The sequence below is a fragment of the Macaca nemestrina genome, chromosome 12, assembly GCF_043159975.1.
Source record: "Macaca nemestrina isolate mMacNem1 chromosome 12, mMacNem.hap1, whole genome shotgun sequence".
NCBI lineage: Eukaryota > Metazoa > Chordata > Mammalia > Primates > Cercopithecidae > Macaca > Macaca nemestrina.
Genome location: NC_092136.1, coordinates 8791934 through 8813784, shown reverse-complemented (window position 1 = coordinate 8813784; position 21851 = coordinate 8791934). Strand labels below are relative to the sequence as shown.

The following is a 21851-nucleotide window of genomic DNA, read 5'->3' as shown; positions in this document are numbered from 1 at the left end:
GGGTAGCGCTCTCTAGGGTGGCACGAAGTTGCTGGTTGCCCTCTCTCGGGGTCCACGCAGCCTCTGCGCGCCCCGAGCGGGCACTGCGGTCGGGTGACACTCTCTCCACGTCCCCCCCGCCCCCCCACCGGCCCCCGCTCCTGCTCTCTCTCCCGGGTCGCTGCGCGAGGCCCCGGAAGCCGGGTCGCCCCGCCCCCCGCGCTCCTGCCCCGGCCCCCGCCCCGCGCCGGAGCCCCGCCCGCCTTCCGACGGGGGTGCGGCTCCAGGAAACGGCGCGCTCCCAGCTCCGCGCTCGGCCACCCGACGCGCCCCAGACGACCCCGCCGATTCAGCCAGACCACCCGGCGGGCCCCAGCGGCGGCAGCGGAGAGTGCAGTCCCCGGTCGGAGTCTGGGACACCTCCGCACGGACGGGGCGGGCGGCGCGGACAGGCCATGGGGACCCGGGCCGGGCCAGCAGTGGCGGGCCAGCGGGAGCCCCGGGCCTGAGAAGTGGGCGGCGGGGCGGCGGGGGCCATGACCTCGGTGTGGAAGCGCCTGCAGCGCGTGGGCAAGCGGGCGGCCAAGTTCCAGTTCGTGGCCTGTTACCACGAGCTGGTGTTGGAGTGCACCAAGAAATGGTGAGTGGGAGGGAGGCCAGGGGTCTCCTCCGATCTGGGACCTCATCCAGCCCTTTGAGTCTGAGAGGATTCTGCCCCCCAGCCCAATGACCAAATGGGCCCCCACCCCAGCTTGGGCCCTGTTTCTGTTCCCAGGCTTGGAGATTCAGAAGTGCCCTTGCAATTTGTGGGATCCCTGGAGTTGGGGGTGTGGGCAGCCTTCCCTGCGCGGGAGTCAGGACTTTCAGGCCTGAGGTTCTGCCTGTGTCCACTCCTTCCTCAGCTGCGGTCAGGGTTGGGGGAGGGAGGCCGCGTGTCTTGTGCCAGAAAGGTGATTCAGGGTGGCATTGGAAAAGGGATGAAGTTTTGAGGTCTGCAGGTGGCTAGGGCTGGGGCAGGAACCTCCCTGACCTTACTTAGTCCAGCTAAGAACAGAGATGTTGCCCCCTCCTCCCCTGTCATCTTGTTGAGCCAGAAGAACCCCTCCAACTCCCGCCTCTTCAGCTAGAGTCCTGGGAGGCTGGAAACATCTCCACAATGTCCTTAAAAGGGGAAACTGAGTGCTGGGAGGAATGAGGAGGGAGGCGGGGAGCAGCTTAAAGGGGCCTGAGGACCTAGGAGGTTGTGTGTCCGGGATGAGAGGGTTGTGGAGGGCAAGGTGGGAGGGTGAGGGGTGATTCACGAGAGGGTGCAGGCCCCAGCCCGGACTACCAGCAGGCTCAGGGGCATCTCGTTCACATGCCGCCACCCATAGCTGCCCAGGCCCCTGCGTCACACCCTAAATATACGTGCTCGCTGGTGTCAGCTTCCCTTGGCTGGATTAGGGCACAGCTGTGGGGGCCTCACCCCCCAGATGGGGCTAAATTTAGGCTCCCCAGGGGAAGGGCTGGGGCAGGAAGGGACCATAGGGTCCAGGGGGAGGGGAGTGAGCAGGAGGCTGGGGTCCCTTGGGCAGCTGCCATATCCCTGGCCTTGCCCACACTGGGCCTGCTAGAGGGCTATTCACATCTTTCAGCAGAGCCCGGGAGAACTTAGGGGCTGGCACTTGAACTCTGGCCTCTGGCTCCTGCTCCAGCATCCTGCGGGAGGCCAGGGAAACGCTGGGCACAGCAGGCTGAGGGTGCCGGCAGTGTCAACGCAGCTGAGTCACAGGCGGCTGTGGGTAGGGCCTCCTGGGCTGCTTAGCCTGGAGCCCAGGCCGGGAAGCTGCCCCTGCCCAGGTTGCAGCTTCCCAGGAGGGCGTGCGCAGCCTGAGTCAGGCTGCCCGGCCAAGCCCCGCCCTCCCTAGGCACCCCCTGTCCACTTCCCCTTTCTGGGAAGGCCCCTTAGTTACCCTTGCTCTGCCATCGCCAGCAATCTGGGCTTGGGGAAGGGAACTTGGCTCAGGGCTGGAGGGCTCTAGGCTCAACCGTGTAACCTTGTTTGGCTCCAAATCTGTCTGGGCCTCAGCATCCTCAGGGTTAACAGAGAGCCAGTTATCTTGGCTTGGCCCCTAGAGGAACAGTGAGCTGGGCAAACCCAAGCGTCTGGCATGGGGCTGGGTACAGGCAAGGCAAGATTGTGTGCTGCCCTCGGCCGGATTGTCCCCTCAAGCATCACCCCTCCTGGGCAGCAGTTGAACATCTAACCCAAAGGGGCCTTCTGCCCCCAGGCCCAGCCCTGAGTCCACTCAGTGCCTGAGAATGGGCCCTGCGTGGCCATCTCTGTCCTCTTGCTTTGCCTCTGCCTCTCCTCTGACCTGGCATATGTGCTGTTCAGTTTAGATGTCACCCCTGGAAGTCTTCCCTGATTGCCCCCCAGGCTCCACTGTCAACATCTCGCTGAAAACTGATCCTCCTTGGGACCCCTGGGCCCAGCAAAGGGCTGGACATGGCGGGCGAGGGATGGCAGTGTTGGTTAATGACAAGCTGACTCTCTACTGCCTCTCTGGCCTCATCCCCAACTCTCTGCCCCTCTCTCTGACGTCACCCTCCAGCCGCAGACCCTTGGACTTGCCATTCCCTCTTTCTCCAGATCCTCACACAGCCCATCCCCCTGCCACTCATGTCTCTGCTCAGACACCCAACCTCAAGGAGACCCCCAAGGGGTTCCCTCACATCACCCTGAAGTTCGCTTGTTAATTTCTTTCTTGACTGGTAGTCTGCCCCCACCTCCATTGTCCTCATCGGAAAGGTCTTGCCCCTCTTTTGCCCGCCTCTGTCCCCAAAACTGGGCTGGGTTTATGGTGGGCGCTCCACAAACATCTTTGCGCGAAGGGACTTCTTTTATCCCTCGTCTTTGTCTCTCCCTGTGTCGGAGTCTGCGTGTGTACACAACGCTCAAGTGCGCATCTGTGTCTGGCATCTCTTACCGGGTCCTTGTGTTTCTGTGTGTCTTGGTCTCTGAATGTGCCTGTCCCTGTCTCTTGCTGTCTTTCCTCATAGTCCCTGCCTGCCCACACTGTCTGGGCCTTTGCCCTTCTGCTGTGGCCCCACCCTGCCTTAGCAGCTCCACCCTGCACCCTGTGGCCCCAGATAAAGGGCTGCCCAGGCCCTCTCCTGGAGGAGGGAGAGGTGGGCAGAAGGAAGACCCTGAGGGAGCTGGGGGAGGAGGAGAAAGAGGAGATGGGGAGGCGGGTGAGCCTGACCAGGCAGCCCACTCTCTTTCCCCCTCCCCCTCCCCCTCCCCCAGGCAGCCAGATAAGCTGGTGGTGGTGTGGACCCGGCGGAACCGACGCATCTGCTCCAAGGTGGGGAAGGATGGCAACTGGGGATCCAGGTTAGGGATGGGGGCCAGTGGGAAGCTGATGGGGGCTGATGGGGGAGTGGAGTCAGGTTCAAGTTCAGATCAGAATCCACAGAGGAGAGAGGAAGATGGTATCAAGGTTGGTGATAGGGTGGGTGTGGGAGGGAAGAGTTAAGATCGGGGCAGGACTCAGATTGCCCCTTGTAGGCCCACAGCTGGCAGCCGGGCATCCAGAACCCATACCGGGGCACTGTGGTGTGGATGGTACCTGAGAATGTGGACATCTCCGTGACCCTCTACAGGGTGAGTCTCTAGCCCTCCAGCATGAATGGCAACAGGGCAGGCAATTGCAACACGGGCAGTCACCCGGGTCTCCTGGTAGGTTGTTCATCCAGATAGAAGAGGATGCGGGGGGTGAGGCCAAGAATTAGGGGGGCCTGCTCAGCATGACTGGCCCAGGAGGTCTCCTTGGAGGAGGCAGCATTTACCCAACACATGCAGCATGAGAGGCAGCTGGGACCAGAACCTGGGGTGCATCCCAGGAGGAGGTAGCAGCATGTGTAAAAGCCACCACCGCACGCACCTGTCATCCCAGCTACTTGGGAGGGTAAGGCACGAGAATTGCTTGAACCTGGGAGGCAGAGGTTGCAGAGAGCCAAGATCGCACCCTAGCCTGGATGACAGAGCAAGACTCCGTCTCAAAAAAAAAAAAAAAAAAGCCACCACCACCAAGCACCTCCTGAGCCAGCACAGGCTCTGCTCCCTTTGCTGCCGCCCCAGCAGCCGTGTACTCACCAGCACTCCTTCCCAGGACCCCCACGTGGACCAGTATGAGGCCAAAGAGTGGACATTTATTATTGAAAATGTGAGTGTCTGGAGTGGGCTTGGGTCTGGAATCTTGGGGACCCTGGGACAGCACTGATACTCCTTCCCCTGGTCTCTCCTCTGGCCCACAGGAGTCTAAGGGGCAGCGGAAGGTGCTGGCCACGGCCGAGGTGGACCTGGCCCGCCATGCAGGGCCCGTGCCTGCCCAAGTCCCGCTGAGGCTGCGGCTGAAGCCCAAGTCAGTGAAGGTGGTGCAGGCTGAGCTGAGCCTCACTCTTTCCGGGGTGTTGCTGCGGGAGGGCCGTGCCACGTGAGTGCCTACCTGCCCTCCTTGACCCTGGCCTGTGACCTCTAACCCCCACCCTCACCTTTAACCTCTGCCCCCCAGGGACGATGATATGCAGAGTCTTGCAAGCCTCATGAGTGTGAAGCCTAGTGATGTGGGCAACTTGGATGATTTTGCTGAGAGTGATGAAGACGAGGCTCATGGCCCAGGAGCCCCCGAGGCCCGGGCTCAAGTCACCCAGCCAGGTGGGCTCACAGCCTGCTGTGGATCCAGACTGCCAAGACCTGGGGAGGGAGGGTTTCCCGGGTCACCAGCCACTTGCTGTGCCCGCCGTGTGATGGGAACTCATAACTGCCCAGGCAGTCCCAACCAACCCGGCAGCCTCAATCGTCCCAACCTGGCTGCTGGTTCCGTGATGGCCTTAGTCTTCAACTGAGTCCTGGAGGATGGGTTCCCAATGTCTCCCTGGGCTCCTGGGTCCTCTTCTCATCCCTGTGTGGTGCTTGCCAGGCCCGTACCTGACCCAGGACAGCTGGCTCAGAAGCCCCGCTCCTGATCCCTCACCACCAGCCCTCCTGGGCCAGCTGGGGCTTCCTCATCCCTCCCCGCTGCTTGTCCAGGCTTTTTCTCTGTCCACTATTGTGGTTCTCTCTCTCTTTCTCTCCACATCTGTGGGCCTGTCTCTTCTCGCAGGCCGGGGCGGTGCCCTGAGGCCGGGGCGTTTCCCAGGTAGGCCCTGCACCGTAGTTGGGGGAGGGGGTCAGGCCTGCAGGGCCCTGCCCTGGGCTGACTCTGCCCTTCTGCCCTCTCCTACCACCCCCAGATCCCTCTCGAGAGCTGAAGACGCTTTGTGAGGAGGAGGAGGAAGGTCAAGGACGACCCCGGCAGACAGGTGAGACCCAGGCTGGGGTTGGGGGTGGAGACCAGACCCCAGGTCACTGGGCCCAGGCCACAGCATCCCCCACTTTCTTCTCAGTTGCCAGCCCTTCTAATGCTGAGGATACCAGCCCAGCCCCTGTGAGTGCTCCTGCACCCCCAGCCAGAGCCTCCCGAGGCCAGGGGCCAGAACGAGCTACTGAAGCCGGGGGCCAGGTGGGCCCTGAGGCCCCAAGGCCCCCGGAAACCTCACCAGAGATGAGGTGAGCTTTGGAACCAGCCCCACCCCCATTGCCCCCTGATAGGAGCCGCAGTCCTCACCCCACCAACCTGCCTCTCCAGGGCCCCAACAGTCTGAGGGGTGGGGGATGGTGCTGAGATTTGGGGCCACAGCAGCCCCCCAACTCCCCCTCCTGCTTTCTTCTCAGGTCTTCAAGGCAGCCAGGCCAGGACACGGCCCCAACCCCAGCCCCTCGGCTCCGGAAAGGCTCTGATGCCCTCCGGCCCCCAGTCCCCCAAGGGGAAGATGAGGTTCCCAAAGCCTCAGGGGCTCCTCCAGCAGGATTGGGCTCTGCTAGGGAGACCCAGGCCCAGGCATGCCCTCAGGAAGGGACAGAAGCCCATGGAGCTAGGCTGGGCCTGAGCATTGAGGATAAAGGCTCTGGAGACCCTTTTGGAGGGCAGAGAGTCAAGGCTGAAGAGATGGGCACTGGGGACAGTCCAGAGGCCAGTGGGGTGGACACTGAGCCCAGGTCAGGAGGCAGAGAGGCAAACACTAAGAGGTCAGGAGTCAGAGCTGGGGAGGCTGAAGAGAGTTCAGCAGTTTGTCAAGTGGATGCTGAGCACAGGTCAAAGGTGAGACATGTGGACACTAAGGGACCAGAGGCAACAGGGTTGATGCCTGAGGCAAGATGCAGGGGGACCCCTGAGGCTCCTCCAAGGGGCTCTCAGGGGAGGGTGGGAGTCAGGACGATGGATCAGACTGTAGGGTACTCTGGGCAACTTGGTGACCTGAAGGGGGCCAGGGCTGCTGCAGGCCAGGAGAGAGAGGGTGTAGAAGTGAGGGGCGGAGCCCCTGGTATTGAGGGGACAGGCCTGGAGCAGGGTCCCTCTGTTGGAGCAGTAAGCACCAGGCCCCAGGTGAGCAGCTGGCAGGGGGCCGTGTTATCACCTGCCCAGGGGGCAATATCCAGGGGTCTGGGAGGCTGGGAGGCAGAAGCTGGGGCTTCAGGGGTCCTGGAAACAGAGACTGAGGTGGTAGGGTTGGAGGTGCCGGGAACCCGGGAGAAAGAAGTTGAGGGGTCAGGGTTCCCAGAGACTAGGACACTAGAAATTGAGATACTGGGGGCCTTGGAGATAGAAGCAGCAAGATCAAGGGTTCTGGAGTCAGAGCGTGCTGGGACAGGACAGTGTGAGGGACTGGAGACCCAGGAAACAGAGGTGGGGGCCATAGAGACCCCAGGGACAGAGACTGGGGCGGCAGAATCTGAGGTACTGGGGGCTCAGAAAACAGAGGCTGGGGCTTCAGGAGTCTTGCAGACAAGAACTAAGATAGCAGAGACTGAGGCACTGGGGACCCAGGAGACAGCTAGGGATTTGGGGCCACTGAAGATAGAAGATACGATAGCAGAATCTGAGATGCTGGGGACCCAGGAGACAGAGGTGGAAGCTTCTAGGGTACCAGAGACAGAGGCTAAGAAGACAGAGGCTAAAATATTAGGGACCCAGGAGGTAACAGCTAGGGATTCAGGGGTCCCAGAGATAGAAGCTGAGATAGCAGAGTCTGATATATTGGTAGTCCAGGAGATAGAGGTGGGGCTTTTGGGGGTTCCGGGAATAGAGACTGGGACAGCAGAAGGTGCGATATTGGGGACCCAAGAGATAGCATCTAGGGATTCAGGGGTTCCAGGGATAGAAGCTGATATAACAGGGATTCAGGGGAAAGAGGTTGGGGGTTCAGAGGTTCCAGAGATAGAGACTGGGACAGTAGAAACTGAGATATTGGGGACCCGAGAGATAGCATCTAGGAGTTCGGGGGTCCCAGGGCTAGAATCTGAGGTAGCTGGGGCCCAGGAGACAGAGGTGGGGGGTTCAGGGATCTCAGAGGCAGAGGCTGGAATGGCAGAGGCCCAAGTACTGATGACTCAAAAGACAGAAATTATAGTTCCAGAGGCTGAGAAGGAAGAGGCTCAGACTTCGGGGGTCCAGGAAGCAGAGACTGAAGTTGGGAGTGCTCTCAAATATGAGGCTTTAAGGGCCCCAGTCACTCAGCCAAGAGTTTTAGGATCCCAGGAAGCAAAAGCAGAGATTTCAGGAGTACAAGGGTCAGAGAGTCGAGTTCTGAGAGTCCAGGAGGAAGAGGCTGGGGTTTGGAGGATGTCAGAGGGAAAATCTGGGGCTTGGGGGGCCCAGGAAGCAGGGATGAAGGTTTTAGAGTCTCCAGAGAACGAATCTGGTACTTTTAAGGCCCAGGAAGCGGAGGCTGGGGTCTTGGGAAATAAGAAGGGGAAAGAAGCTGAGGGAAGCCTCGCAGAGGCCAGCCCACCCGAAGCACAGGTGGCCAGTGGGGCAGGGGCTGGGGCACCCAGGGCCTCTTCCCCAGAGAAGGCTGAAGAGGACAGGAGGCTGCTGGGCAGCCAGGTAGGGATGGGGGCCGCCGAGGGCCCAGTCTGCTGCTTCCCGCTAACCTGGGGCTGAGCGAACGGCGGCTCTGCATGGACCCACCTGGTGGAATGGGATCGGGTGGGGTGCGGGGCTCAGCTTGAAGGAGCCCCCTCATCCCTTCCTTTCTCAGGATGCCCTGGTTCTCCTACCCCATCTTCCCTGGGCCGCATGGAGCTGGACACCTTTAAGCTGATTTTCTGGGCTGACCTTGAGGTCTGGCTGCTGATGACCTCTGATCTTGTCTGGGGGCCACTGACCTTTTAGGTGACCTTGGCAGATAACCCTGCATCTGGAAACCCTTTTACCTGGCCCCAAGGCTCTGGCCAGTGGTCTGTGGTGACCCCTGCAAGCTCAGAGATGGGGCTGTTTTGTGCCAGGCATGAGCTTCCCCAAGAGGCAGAGGGCACAGATCCCATTTATACATTCCCTAAGCCCACCCCTGTGTCCCCAGGCAACACCTGCCGTGGTCAGCTCCAGCCAGTCCCTGCTGGAGTGGTGCCAGGCAGTCACCGCTGGCTACCGTGGCGTCCGCATCACCAACTTCACCACATCCTGGCGCAACGGCTTGGCTTTCTGTGCCATCCTGCACCGATTCTACCCAGACAAGATGTGAGCTGCCAGAGGGGTGGGAATGGATGGGGGAGCCATCAGGGAGGGCAATGTGGACCCAGTCTCTGACCAGCACTCTCTCTGCAGTGATTATGCCTCCCTAGACCCACTCAACATCAAGCAGAACAACAAGCAGGTGAGATGGGATGGGGGGCTGCCTGGAGGGAAGGAGGGTCTAGAGAGCCAGGCTTTCAGTCTCAGATTTGGATAAGGTGGGCTGCTGGGCCCAGCAGTGGCTTCTGGAAGTTCTGCCACTTTTTACCCCTTTCGTCATTAAATTGTTTGTTTTCCTTATTTTTGTTTGTTTGTTTTAAAGCGTTTTTCCTCCATTAGATGGTTTTTCCAAAACCACACTTTGGTAACGGGGTGGACGGTGTGCCGTTGCTAAGCAACGCGAGGGCGGGCCCTGTTGCTGGATTTCCCTTGTTAGGAGGGGGCGGTGTTGCTAGGCAAAGCCTGGGGTGCCAATCCCGGGGACCCCCTCCGCGGGGCGGCACTGCAGCGTTGCTGGGTGGCGTGGGCCACCGCCGCCGCTGACCCCGAGCGCACCCTTCCCCCAGGCCTTCGATGGCTTCGCGGCTCTGGGCGTGTCGCGGCTGCTGGAGCCAGCGGACATGGTGCTGCTGTCGGTGCCCGACAAGCTCATCGTCATGACGTACCTATGCCAGATCCGCGCCTTCTGCACCGGGCAGGAGCTGCAGCTGGTACAGCTGGAGGGCGGCGGCGGCGCCGGCACGTACCGCGTGGGCAGCGCCCAGTCCAGCCCGCCCGACGACCTGGACGCCGGAGGCCTGGCGCAGCGGCTGCGCGGTCACGGGGCCGAGGCGCCCCAGGAGCCCAAGGAAGCCAAAGACCGCGCGGACGGGGCGGCCCCGGGGGCGGCCTCCAGGAACGCGGACACGGGCCGCGCCTGCAAGGACAGCGGTGCCGAGGTCCCCCGAGAGGCGCGACCCGCGGAGGTCCCGGTCGAGGGGCTGGTGAACGGGGCGGGGGCGCCGGGCGGTGGCGGCGTGAGGCTGCGACGGCCCTCGGTCAATGGGGAGCCCGGGCCGGTGCCCCCGCCCCGCGCGCACGGCTCCTTCTCCCACGTGCGCGACGCCGACCTGCTCAAGAAGAGGCGCTCAAGGCTGCGGAACAGCAGCTCCTTCTCGGTGGACGATCCGGACACCGGAGCTGCGGGAGCTGCGGCTGCAGTGAGTGTCAGGGCTCCTCCTTTCCTCCCCGGGAAGCTGGGCAGAGAACGGGGCGAGTCCCTAGGGGCCCCAAGGACAGAGCTGGCGCGAAGGTGACGGTTTCAGAGTGGCGGGGCTTGGCTGGACCCGGGAGGGGCTTTCTGATCAGAGGGACCCTGGTGCTGTGGAAGAGTCCTCTGGTGTGGTAGTGAGCTCCCTGTTAGGGGACGCATTCAAGCCCGCCAGGCAGGGTCCCCGGCTTTGCCGCCAGCCTGGGATAAGTGCTGAGGGTTTTTAGTGCTTGGCACTTGGTGTGGGGAATCACAGGCTGCAGTAGGAAGTTCCCGCAGGATCCACATTCCTGGCCCTCCGCCCAGCGCTTGGGAGGCTGGAAGGTGGGTTTGGGCATTTCTTTCCCTGCAGGTGGCTCATCATCAACCAGCAGCCACCCTGCCCCGTAAGCTGGGTGCAGACTATCTGTACTCAAGAGGGATTCTCCAGGGCTTCCCAGCCCCAGGACTCTGGCATGCATCTTTAACCCCAGATGCTGGAGACCAGTCTCCTCTTTTCTTACAATGGAAGGTTGGAGATGGGAGATCCTGAGGGCCCATGTCCCTGCTGTCATCCCCTATGGGTTGCAGGTCATCTCCTAGAGTGTCATGTCACTGTGCTGAAAGGGGCATGGTCCCAGAAAGAGCAGGGACTTGCTCAGTGACCCACAGCTGCTGGAGTCCAGGACACGGGTTTTCCAGCTGGGGTCCCAGCACTGCCCCATCCTGCCTGTGAACCAAGGGGCAGCTCTGCCAGGCTGCTGCAAACCTTCAGCTGTCCAGGAATGACCCCTGCGTTTGAAGGAAAGGAGTGAATTCATTGGGAAAGCTTTTCTGGAAGAAGCCACCATTTGAGCTAGGTGCTAGGTGGATCAGATGGCCAGGTTTTTCCCAGGTGAAAAATGAGTGGGGTTCTCAAATGGTGGGACCTGCATTAGCAAAAGCGTGGCAGCAGGAGAGTTCAGGTCTCGTTTAGGGAACTGCCAGCCATCTCCCAGAAGGTCCATAAGTGGCAATGAGGCTAGGCTGAGAGCAGGAGTCCTGGGTGTAGGGTCAGAGGCACAGCATTGAGCCTGTGAATGAGAGACAGAGGGCATGGGTGATGCCCGCCTGTAGGAGATATGATACGCAGGAGTCAAGTGGATGAGGCCAGCTTTGGCCCATCTGTTGGCCTCTGGCCACAGCCCCATTAATGTGTGTCAGTGGTTCTTTAAATCTTAAAGGGGAAGTGCCAACCTATGCCCCTCTGGGTCCCAGTTCCAGCATCTGGCCTTTCCAAGTCAGGCCTTCCCTCAACTCTTGTCTCACAGGAGATGTCTGACCCATGGGGCTGGAGGGGACTCCTCATTGGCCACCCCCATCCCTCATGCCCATTGTGTGCAGTGGGAGGTGGTCTGACCTGGCCCGGCCCTTGGGAGCTCCCAAAGTCCTGGTCTTCCTCGAGGAGGGGCCAGACATGAGGGTATTGAAAGAGGAATTTGAGGCCGGGTACCGTGGCTCATGCCTGTAATCCCAGCGCTTTGGGAGGCAAAGGCGGGCAGATCACGAGGTCAGGAGATCGAGACCATCCTGGCCAACATGGTGAAACCCTGTCTCTACTAAAATACAAAAAATTAGCTGGGCATGGTGGTACAGGCCTGTAGTCCCAGCTACTCAGGACGCTGAGGCAGGGGAATCATTTGAACCCCGGAGGCGGAGGTCTCAGTGAGCCGAGATCGTGCCACTGCACTCCAGCCTGGCGACAGAGCATGACTCTGTCTCAAAAAAAAAAAAAAGAGGAATTTGAGTTAGACATGAGGAAGCACTGAAATTCCCATGAGGCCTGGCATGAGGAAGCTCCGCTGCTGCTAAGGCTGGATTTCTCCACTCTCCTGCCTTTGCCTGTCCCGTCAGCTCAGCACTCTCTATGTGCCTGGCCTGCCCATGGGCTCTTACAGTGTGTATGAAAGCCTTTTGCAAGGTGGCATTGAGGCTCTCTGCAGATTGCTGTCAAAAAGAGGGGAGCTGTGTGTTTCCTTAGATTCCTTTCTAGAAGCCCTGCAGCTCCCAGGTCACACAAGGCTGGGCTTTCTCCCATTTTACATACAAGGACACAAACAATGGCCCCATGGGTGTGACTGGCCCCGAGGCACACAGCAAGTTGGTGGCCAAGCTCGGAAAAAAAGTTTTGGGTTAGACAACCCTGGGTCCTAGACCAGACCCTTTAGGAGCCTCATCTCTGACCCTCAGTTTCCTCATCTGTAAAGCGGGGAGGGTCATGGTCCCTGCCTCCCGGGGCTGTTGGGAGGATCCGGTGAGTCAGTGCACATAAAGTGCTTTAAGTGCCGGGCACAGAAACACTTGGTAGATATGAGCTGTTGTTTTTAGTCAGTGTACCCCGGGTGTATTTTCTGGGCCCAGCTCTGTATGAGGGGGAGACATGGGAAACCAGCAGCTGTGATGGGGTGAGTAGGGGTTGGAGCTGTGATGGGAGAGGCCATGGGAGCAGCATCTGCCCAGCCTGGGGATCAGAGGAGGCTTCTGGAGACATGGAAGTCAGGGAGGGCGGTGGGAAGAGTGTGGGGGCCCCGGCAGGGGGTCTCTGGAGGAAGTAGGGCTGGGCTGGGTCATGGAGGTCACGTTGGTACCAGGCAGCCCAAGATGGAGGCTGACTCCAGGCTGAGAAAGCTATTTTGGGAACTGAAAGTCGGTCACTGTGGCCAGGGGGCCGAGTCTAGGCGTGGCTCAGGGTGGTAGGAACATTGAGGGTGGAGCTGCCTGAGGCTTTGGCATGAGACTGGGGGACTGAGGAGAGGTGTGAAACAGTTACACCTAAAAGGTGGGGGGGAGTGTCAGAGAGGCCTCGGTTTCAGCTTGAGTCAGCGGGCAGGCCACGATGGTGGCTGGTGGGAAGCCACCACTGCCCCAGGCCAGAGAGGATGGCCCCTGAGCCAGGGATGTCCAGGGCTGCCTCTCGGAGAGGTACAGGTGGGAGTGGACATGGGTGGCTCAACTACTGTCCCTGCCCCATGACCCTGACACAGGTCAGATGACCCAAACTTGGGGGGCCAGGTCAGGAGCAGTTGAGGGGCCAGGCTGTCAGCTGAGCCGCAAGTTGGGGACCCCCAGCACTAACAGTCCCAGCAAGCCACTAGGGGCAGGTAGGCACATGGGGTCAGCCCTGCCCTTCCAGGCTAAAATTTGGAGATCCAGCCAGCCTGGCTTGTCCTGTGTGTGTGAGCGTGCAGCAGCCGCTCCTGGGTGTGGGAACTGAAAATGCAGCAGGGCACCCCCTTTTGGCCAGGATGTGGAGGTGCTGGCTCCGGAGGGTCCGGGTCTGGGAAGCCCTGAGGACCAAAGGGGAGGGAGCCTGGGTGGGGCCTCTGCAGGAGGCAGGGCTGGGCTGGATCACACGGATGGGGCCATATCAAGTGAGTGCAATGGTCACTGCATGGGGCCCTGGCCATGATGGGAAGCCAGCACTAGCTGACAGAAGTCAGAAGTGGCCTGAGGGAGTTCCATGGAGGAGGAGTCGAGGCTGGGCGTGGTGGCTCACACCTGTAATCCTAGCACTTTAGGAGGCTGAAGTGGGCGGATCACCTGAGGTCAGGAGTTCGAGCCCAGCCCGGCCAACATGGTGAAGCTCCGTCTCTACTGAAAATACGAAAATCCCCGTGGCAGGTGGCTACTTGGGAAGCTGAGGCAGGAGAATCACCTGAACCAGGAGGTGGAGGTTGCAGTGAGCCATGATCCTGCCACTGCACTCCAGCCAGGGTTACAGAGCGAGACTCCGTCTCAAAAAAAAAAAAAAAAAAGAGAGTGGGGAGGAGAGGCCTGGGCTGGGCCCTTCAAAGGCTCTCACCCTGTGAGGCCGGAGCTCAGCCCAGCCCCAGGAGGGGAATTGGGAGGCTCGGAGCCTGGGCGTGGATGGGCCCAGGGCCACAGGGCCAGGAAGGATGAAGGCCGTGGCCTTTGCTTGAGGAGGCATTTTCCCTGGAAGGAGGTGGGCCCAGGGATTCTGTGCATGCGGGACTAGAGGAGGGGCAGGGTCGGGCAAGGGCTGGGGTCAAGGACCCCCCCTCCCCTCTGTGTGAGTGGCTCTGGCTGGCCCCAGGCCCAGGCTGGCGGGAAACCCCTCCCAGCCCTCACGGGCCCCTTCTTCCACAGGAAGGCCCGGCCCCTGACCCCAGCCCTGCCCCGGGCCCACCCACAGCCGCAGCCTCTCAGCAGCCCCCTGGTGAGTAGCAGGAGTGGTGACCATCTCAGTTCAGGCTGTTCACAAAGCCTGGACTGGGGACTTCCTGGGGATGGGTGGTGGTTAGGGGGTGCCTTACCATCATCTCTGTCTGCAGGTGGGAGTCCCCTCTCGGAGGAGCCACCCCCAAGCCCAGGGGAGGAGGCTGGGCTGGTAAGGAGGGCTAAGTGGGAGGAGCTGATGGTTGAGCACCTCCTATTCAGGGCCTGGGCTGAGTCCACCCTGTTCTCTGCCTTTTCCACCCCAGCAACGGTTCCAGGACACAAGTCAGTATGTGTGTGCAGAGCTGCAGGCCCTGGAACAGGAGCAGAGGCAGATAGATGGGCGGGCGTCTGAGGTGGAGACGCAGCTGAGGAGTCTTATGGAGTCAGGTGGGGCATGCATCTGGGGGTCCCTTCCCCAACACGTCACTAGGTCTGCCCGGCCCTGCAGCTGTTCCTGACCTTGGAAGCTGGGAAGAGGCACGGCTGGCGTCAGCGTTCCCATTTTACAGCCAGGCATGCTGAGGCCCTGAAGTGGCTTCCTTGAGGCACCCAGTTCTGGCTTCTGGGATGTCACAAGGGAGCAAACCCCCTCCCCCAACCCCCTACACTGATACCGGGGGCAGGGGGCAGGCCTGGTGACTGTCCCTGTCCAATGCAGGTGCCAACAAGCTGCAGGAGGAGGTGCTGATCCAGGAGTGGTTCACCCTGGTCAACAAGAAGAACGCTCTTATCCGGAGGCAGGACCAGCTGCAGCTGCTGTGAGTGCTGGCCCCGGGCCAGGAGAGCAGAGGGACTCTCAGCTACTTTGGTTAGGGTTCTTCACTATTTTCTTCTTCCTACAGAGATCTTTTTGACAAATGATTCCTCCTCCATCTGACTGTTTTTGTCCTAACCAATTTGCTGCTTAAAGTGTAATACTGGCTGGGTGCAGTGGCTCCCACCTGTAATCCCAGTACTTGGGGAGGCTGAGGCAGGCAGATCACCTGAGGTCAGGAGTTCAAGACCAGCCAACATGGTGAAACCCCATCTCTACTAAAAATACAAAAATTAGCCAAGTGTGGTGGCATGTGCCTGTAATCCCGGTAACTTGGAAGGCTGAGGCAGGAGAATCGCTTGAACCCGGGAGGTGGAGGTTGCAGTGAGCCGAGATCAGACCATTGCACTGGGCAACAGAGCGAGACTCTGCCTCAAAAAATAAAAATTAAAAAAAAATTAAGGATAAAACTCTTAAATTAGAACTATTTTTACTAATAAGAAAACCGGCTGGGTGCGGTGGCTCACGCCTGTAATCCCATCACTTTGGGAGGCCGAGGCGGGCAGATCACAAGGTCAGGAGATGGAGACCATCTGACTAACACAGTGAAACCCCGTCTTTACTAAAAATACAAAACATTAGCCCAGTGTGGTGGCGGGCGCCTGTAGTCCCAGCTAATGGGAAGGCTGAGGCAGGAGAATGGCGTGAACCCTCCAGGGGTTCAGAGACTGTAGTGAGCCGAGATCGGGCCACTGCACTCCAGCGTGGGCAACAGAGGGAGACTCCGTCTCAAAAAAAAAAGAAAGAAAAGAAAAAGAAAACCGAGGCCCAGGAAGTTGAGGGCTGAATTCCCCAGTGTGACCCTGTTCTTTTACAGTAAGGAAAACAGAAGCCCAGAGAGATATGATCTGGTTCCCATGTGGGGTCCAAAGCCACTGTGCGGCCATTGCCTTTGTCATCCTGCTGGGTGGGGACGGCTTTGCCTCCCTTTTGCGTTTGGGATCATTTTTAAGAATAACTGTAGCCAATACTTCCTGTTTATGAGTGTTCATGCAAATAATCCTTCAGGGGTCCTTCGGGGTGGGGGGGGCAACATAAACACCCAGCAATTGGAGAAAACAGAAGAAAAGAGATAATGTGGTCTGGAGACTGGAGGATAGCTCTGCGGTCAGCCCTGCCCTCCCTGGGAACTGCTGGGGAGGTGGGATGGGGTCAGGGAGTGGCCAGAGCCCTGGGCACTCTCTCCCTATGCCGCTTTTCCTGACCTGCCACCCCCCTGCACCGTCCAGCATCGAGGAGCAGGACTTGGAGCGAAGGTTTGAGCTGCTGAGCCGCGAGCTGCGGGCCATGCTGGCCATCGAAGGTGGGACATGGGCTCAGGGGGCAGGAGGCAGGACAGAGCCAGGGTAGAGGCGGCACAGCGCCGGGCCCGCGCCTCCTGACGCTTAGCCGCTTCGACCCTCAGACTGGAAGAAAACGTCCGCACAGCAGCACCGAGAGCAGCTCCTGCTGGAGGAGCTGGTGTCGCTGGTGAACCAGCGAGACGAGCTGGTCCGGGACCTGGACCACAAGGAGCGGATGTGAGTGGCGCTGGGCGGCGCTGGGAGTTGGGAGGGTCCAGGACATGCTCCCGCAGAGGGTTGGTGTGGACCCCGCCCAACGCTGCACTGACTCGAACCCATTCCCCCCAGCGCCCTGGAGGAGGACGAGCGCCTGGAACGCGGCCTGGAACAGCGGCGCCGCAAGCTGAGCCGGCAGTTGAGCCGGCGGGAACGCTGCGTGCTGAGCTGAGGCCACCGGCCTGGGTGGTCCATAATTTCTCGCGACCCCGGCGTCCGCCGCTGCCCTGGGCCTGCGCTGCGGAGAACCCGGCCGTCCCGGATACCGCGCGCGTGTCCGCTAGGGGCCGCCGGCGCGCTTCCCGGGACGGGGCAGGGCGGATCCTCCACCCCACGGGCGGGGCGGCCGCCGTATTTATTTGTCACCGAGTGTGTGTGTGCGCTCGCGGCGGTGCGGGGTCCTCCCCGACGGCACGGCCGGGCCGGCAGCCTCGGGGAGAGGGATGCCTGGGCACTGCCGCCCCTCGCCGGCTTGCCCTCCTGTTCTCCAGAGCAATAAAGTTGGACGAGGCTACCCCAGCGCCGGCCTTTTCTCCGCTCCACCTGGGCTCTCAATAGGCGGAGGAGAGTGGGCCGAGGCTGAGGAGGGCGGCTCTGCCATCCTGAGCCGGTTGGTGCGGCTTCGAGGTTCCCAGGGCCAGCGGAGGCTGGACCTCGGCCTTCCCCAGATGGTGGCCGGGGGCTCAGGGAAGTCCCATTAGGAATACTTGAAAACAGCCGAAATGGTTGCTCATTTTATGATTAACACAGTATTCCCCGAGGCCTCCCGCCCACCCCCACCGCGGCCCCATCTCCTGATTCTTCCCCAGCCACTCTTGGCTGCTTCCTCTTCAGGTGCCGCCACCTTATGGGAGCTGAACTCGGTCACCTGACGCTTCAGCAAGCAGGGGCTTGTCCTGAAGCTGGGGCCGCGGGGGGCAGGGTGCTCAGAGCCAGTTCATCCTGCCCTAGGATGCCACCTTGGTTCTCAGCAGTCACAGGACTACTGGGCCTGAAGAACTTCCCCATGGCACGGACCTGTGGCAGCTCAGAGAAGGTCTCCACGGCCAGCAGCATGGCCAAGAGTCCTAGAAGCAAGTAACCTGGGGAGGAGAAGGTGCTGGGGCAGCGCCTGGGTGCTGGTGATACTCCCTGCCCACCTCCCAACACGGTGACCTGCCCTGGCAGCTGGCGCCACTCACCACCTCCCAGAGCTCTTCAACTACCCCTCCCACATCGTGCCCAGGAGTGGGGTCCCTCCACCTGCAAGGCCCAGTCCCCCCAATGATTTATGGGAGTCCTAGTCCAGGCTCCTCTTCCCCCTTCCCCCACATGCTCTTAGGTGGCTGGACTTACCAAGAAGTGCGAGCTGGCCCAGGTGGTAAATCACAGGGTGCAGGCCGCGGCCATGGCCGGGCAGCAGGTCCCCCAGGCCAATGGTGCTGAGCGAGCTGAAGCAGAAGTAGACGGCCCCCAGCAGGCTGCAGTCACCCTGAAGGCCCCACAGCACCAGCGCTGGCAGCAGCACAAAGCTGCTGGCCACCAGCAGGCCCAGTGCAACTGCCTGCAGCAGCGCAGCCCTGGCCGGCGACAGCTGCCAGTGGACCTACCCAGGCACCTGGGCGGCTGAGCGCAGGCAGCAGGCAGTGGCGCAGGGTGGCCACGAGAGCCAGGGAGGCTGGCAGCCCCAGGGCTGCATGGACCATGCAGAAGGTCTTTCCGCCTGGTGATAGTGGGGCCATGTGGCCATAACCTGGAGAAGAGACAGTCAGTGGACAGTGAGAGCTCTGAGTGCCGTGTCTGCTGGGGTCCCTGCCTACCCCAATACCGCCTTCTGCAGAAGGCTGCCCTCTGGTGGCCTTGAACTGGCCAGGTCCAGGTTCTAGCTGACTCTGCTCCTCCTTGGTCAGGGGATCCCTTACCCTCTCTGGGCCATTTTTCTTTTTTGGGAAATGAAAGGATGAAAGAAGACAGTTCCTCAAGCCTTTTGTAGCTGGGACAATTCTGAGAACTGCACTGCCCTTAACAGATACTCCTGATTCCACAGCTGGTGGAATATCATCCACTCTTTCCCCAAATGTGTGTCAAGTCCTGTGTGCCAGGCTTTGTGCTGGTATCTGAGTCAGCCCAGGCCCTGCCAGCTCTGGTGGGGGAGTTGGGCAGGAAAATCACGAAGGGCTGCAAAGAGGCAGCATGGAGGAGAGAGGGCATGTGCCAGGTGGGGAGGGGTGGAAGCGTGGGGTGTGCTGGGAGAACAGCATCAGCTAATGCAGAGCTGCAAACGCACATGCCTATTGGAGCCAGATGCGAGACAAACAGGAGTGGTGGGGACAGGGGTGCACTGCAGAGTGTGAGCTGTTTCCAAAGGGCAGGCCCCATTCTGCTCCTGTCAGGATGTTGCCTTGCAGGGATTCTGGCTCAGTGTGAGTAGGTTTCCTGATTTTCCAAAAGAAGTTGGAAATACAGGCTGGGCACAGTGGCTCACACCTGTAATCCCAGCACTTTGGGAGGTTGAGGTGGGTGGATCGCTTGAGGTCAGGAGTTTGAGACCAGCCTGGCCAACATGGCAAAACCCCGTCTCTACTAGAAATACAAAAATTAGCCGGGCATGATGGTGCACGTCTGTAATCCCAGCTACTCAGAAGGCTGAGGCAGGAGAAGAACCCAGGAGGTGGAGGTTGCAGTGAGCCGAGATCGCACCACTGCACTCCAGCCTGGGTGACAGGGCCAGACTCTGTTTCAAAAAAAAAAAGAAAAAGTTGGAAATACAAGTTCCAATTCAAAAAATACTGAGACACTTTGTGGGGCAAAAAATACGAAAACCCGGGGCTGTGGGTCCTGTTGCTGCTTTTCCCTGGGCACGATTTCTCTGCAGAACTCCGTCATCCATCCCTGTCTGTGCCCTCCTGCTCTGCGAGCATCTCATGCCAGCTTCCTCCTCTATCTTCCCTCACGCCTCCACCTGAGGCCATGGTCCTGATCTGTCCTTCCCAGGTTCCTTCTATTTGCTTCCATCTAAGAATCCATTCCACTGTCTTGTCTCCCCTACCTGGCCACAGGCTGTGGCATCTGGGCAGCTCTCCTGGGTCTCAAAGGGTGCCTGGGGTGGGACTGGGGAGGCCACACCCTTCCTGGCAGCTGAAGTGGAGGCACCAGTTGAGGTGTGTTGGTGGGGAGCCCCAGCTGTGATGTCGGGCCTCACAGCGCCTGGGCTCCGTCTGGCTCTTTGGGGCTGAAGGAAGGGCTGCATGAACCCCAGGGACCCCAGGGAGCAATGGCCTCAAGAGCTGTGCCCCCCGACTTGGCTGCCAGGCTCTCTTACCTGTGGTGGTGAGGATGCTGGCAGTGAAGAGCAGGGCTGAGGGAAGGTCCCAGTTCCTGGCCTCTGAGCTGTTGCCCAGGCTGGAGACCCCATGGGCCTGGGTGGCCAGGGCAGTGCCCACCAGCTCTTCCAGTGCTCCAGGTGGCAGGCAGGCCCTATGCTCTGCCTGGAATGCTGCCAGTTCTGCCCTGAGCTCAGCCTGAAGCCTGCATGCAGGAGGCCCCTCCAGGGCCTGGAACAACACAGCCCCAAGCCCCAGGGTCAGTAAGTGGGCCACAACCAGGAGCCCATATTGGGCCCAGGGCCTTAGACACCCCATGGCAGGCTGCTGGGGTGCTGTGGGAGCTGGCGGCTCCACCTCAGGCACCTGGGAACGGCTGGGCAGGGCTGGGCCAGGAGGAGGTGCTCTGTGGGTAGCTGGGACCCGGCTGGGGTGGCTGGGGTGTGAACAGAGGGAGGTGAGCTGCCTCACCCCTCCCAGGTTCTGGAGGCAAGACATTTGCCCATTTCACAGCAGCTGGGACGGTGGGGATGGGTAGGTGGCTGCGGTGAGGGGAGGCGGTGGAGGAAGCTGAGGCCTAGACAGGACCTCACACTTATTCAAGGTCCTGCTCACTCAGGCACCCATACTGCATTCATTCATTCATTCAGCAAGTGCTTAGGGAAGAGGACAGGCACAGGTCCTTTCCTTCCTGGTGTTTACACAAGAAACCTCTTAGCAAAGAAACTGGCAACCTCTCGTTGTCATGAGTTCCATGAAGGAAATGCCCTGGGTGATGGGAGAGCCTGTAGGGAGCGGGGGTTCTCTCACTGGGAAAGCTCCGCTAAGGAGGTGACATTTCAGCTGGGGAGTAAGAGGCCGGTGAAGGTAGGAATGAGCTTGGGGTGTGAGAGGAACAGAGGGCTGGCTGTGGCGGGGGAGAGTTGGGGGTGAAGGGGGGATAAGGACACATGACAAACGTGGTCCAGGGAGACCTACGCTGGGCTACTGTAGGCGTCCTGGATGGAGTGATTTTGGCCTGGGTAGTATGGTGGGAGAGGAATGGTGGCAGCTGGGAAGGATCAGGTGAGGGCAGGGGTAGGAGGTAGGGAGAGGACTCCAGGGTGCCCAGAGTACCCGGGCAGATGATACCCTTGAGCCTGATTGCCAGTTCTTCCCGAGAACCCTTTGTGCCTGCCCTCCTGACTCCCTGCCCCTGAACTATAGAGACAGAGTCTGGCTGCCATGGGGCACCTGGGAGAGGGCAAGCGGGGCCTGGGTTCCAACTCCTCTAACCTCAGAGGGGCTGAGGACAGAGGCCGAGGAAGGGACCCTGCCCTTGGATATGGTGTGGGAGTGCCAGAGCCCCCATGGCAGTGTGAAGAGAACTGTCAGGGGTGCCAGATGCCATGGCAAGTCACGATGCTTGGAGGTGGGTGGAAGTTACTACTTTTTATCTTTTTTGAGACAGTCTTGCTCTGTCGCCCAGGCTGGAGTGCAGTGGCACAATCTTGGTCAACTCAACCTTCGCCTCCTGGGTTCAAGCTATTCTCCTGCCTCAGCCTCCCAAGTAGCTGGGACTACAGGCACCCGCCACCACGCTGAGCATTTTTTTTTTTTTTTTAAAGTGGAGACGGGGTTTCACCATATTGGCCAGGCTGGTCTCGAAATCCTGACCTTGTGATCCGTACGCCTCGGCCTCCCAAAGTGTGGGATTACAAGCATGAGTCACCGCGCCCAGCCTACACTTTTTTTTTTTTTTTTTTTTTTTTTTTTGAGACGGAGTCTCGCTCTGTTGCCCAGGCTGGAGTGCAGTGGCGCGATTTTGGCTCACTGCAACCTCTACCTTCCAGGTTCAAGCAATTCTCCTGCCTCAGCCTCCAGAGTACCTGGGACTACAGGCATGCACCCCCATACCTGGCTAATTTTTGTATTTTTAGTAGAGATGGGGTTTCACTATGTTGCCAGGTTGGTCTTGAACTCCTGACCTCATGTGATCCACCGGCCTTGGCCTCCCAAAGTGCTGTGATTACAGGAGTGAGCCACCACACCTGGCAGAGAAAAGCCTTGAATGACTCACCAAGGTTGGTGGATCTGGTCCCAGGAGAGGGATGCAGTGCAAGGCAAGGAACTGCCTATTGTTGGGGCATCAGGACACCAGGGTTGCATGATAGG

The 21851-nt window shown here is 60.0% G+C and overlaps 2 protein-coding genes across 11 annotated transcripts; one reads left to right on the top strand and one right to left on the bottom strand.

Annotated features, from left to right (window-relative positions):
- The first annotated feature begins 263 nt into the window (after window positions 1-263).
- LOC105469579 (EH domain binding protein 1 like 1) lies at window positions 264-16909 on the top strand. Of its 10 annotated transcripts, XM_071074275.1 has the most exons (21): window positions 269-619; window positions 3269-3326; window positions 3530-3625; window positions 4134-4187; window positions 4279-4457; window positions 4536-4678; window positions 5127-5162; window positions 5257-5325; window positions 5410-5572; window positions 5738-6164; window positions 7776-7949; window positions 8425-8582; window positions 8670-8718; window positions 9143-9775; window positions 13951-14020; window positions 14136-14191; window positions 14286-14409; window positions 14681-14780; window positions 16066-16139; window positions 16242-16356; window positions 16468-16909. In XM_071074275.1, the coding sequence occupies exons 1-21, from the start codon at window positions 516-518 to the stop codon at window positions 16565-16567; spliced, it is 2982 nt and encodes a 993-aa protein (XP_070930376.1). In that variant the 5' UTR covers window positions 269-515; the 3' UTR covers window positions 16568-16909. The 10 variants fall into 10 exon arrangements, with proteins under 10 accessions (XP_070930379.1, XP_070930376.1, XP_070930377.1 ...); XM_071074276.1 differs by lacking the exon at window positions 5738-6164 and having other exon boundaries at window positions 270-619; window positions 5410-5450; XM_011720822.2 differs by lacking the exon at window positions 7776-7949 and having other exon boundaries at window positions 270-619.
- A 309-nt stretch (window positions 16910-17218) lies between these two features.
- On the bottom strand, window positions 17219-21777 carry LOC105469578 (potassium two pore domain channel subfamily K member 7). The gene is given in 4 exon segments (XM_011720819.3): window positions 17219-17477; window positions 17731-17981; window positions 17983-18127; window positions 19697-21777. Coding segments are annotated over 4 exon segments (1101 nt in total). The 5' UTR covers window positions 20196-21777; the 3' UTR covers window positions 17219-17271.
- Window positions 21778-21851: the final 74 nt, after the last annotated feature.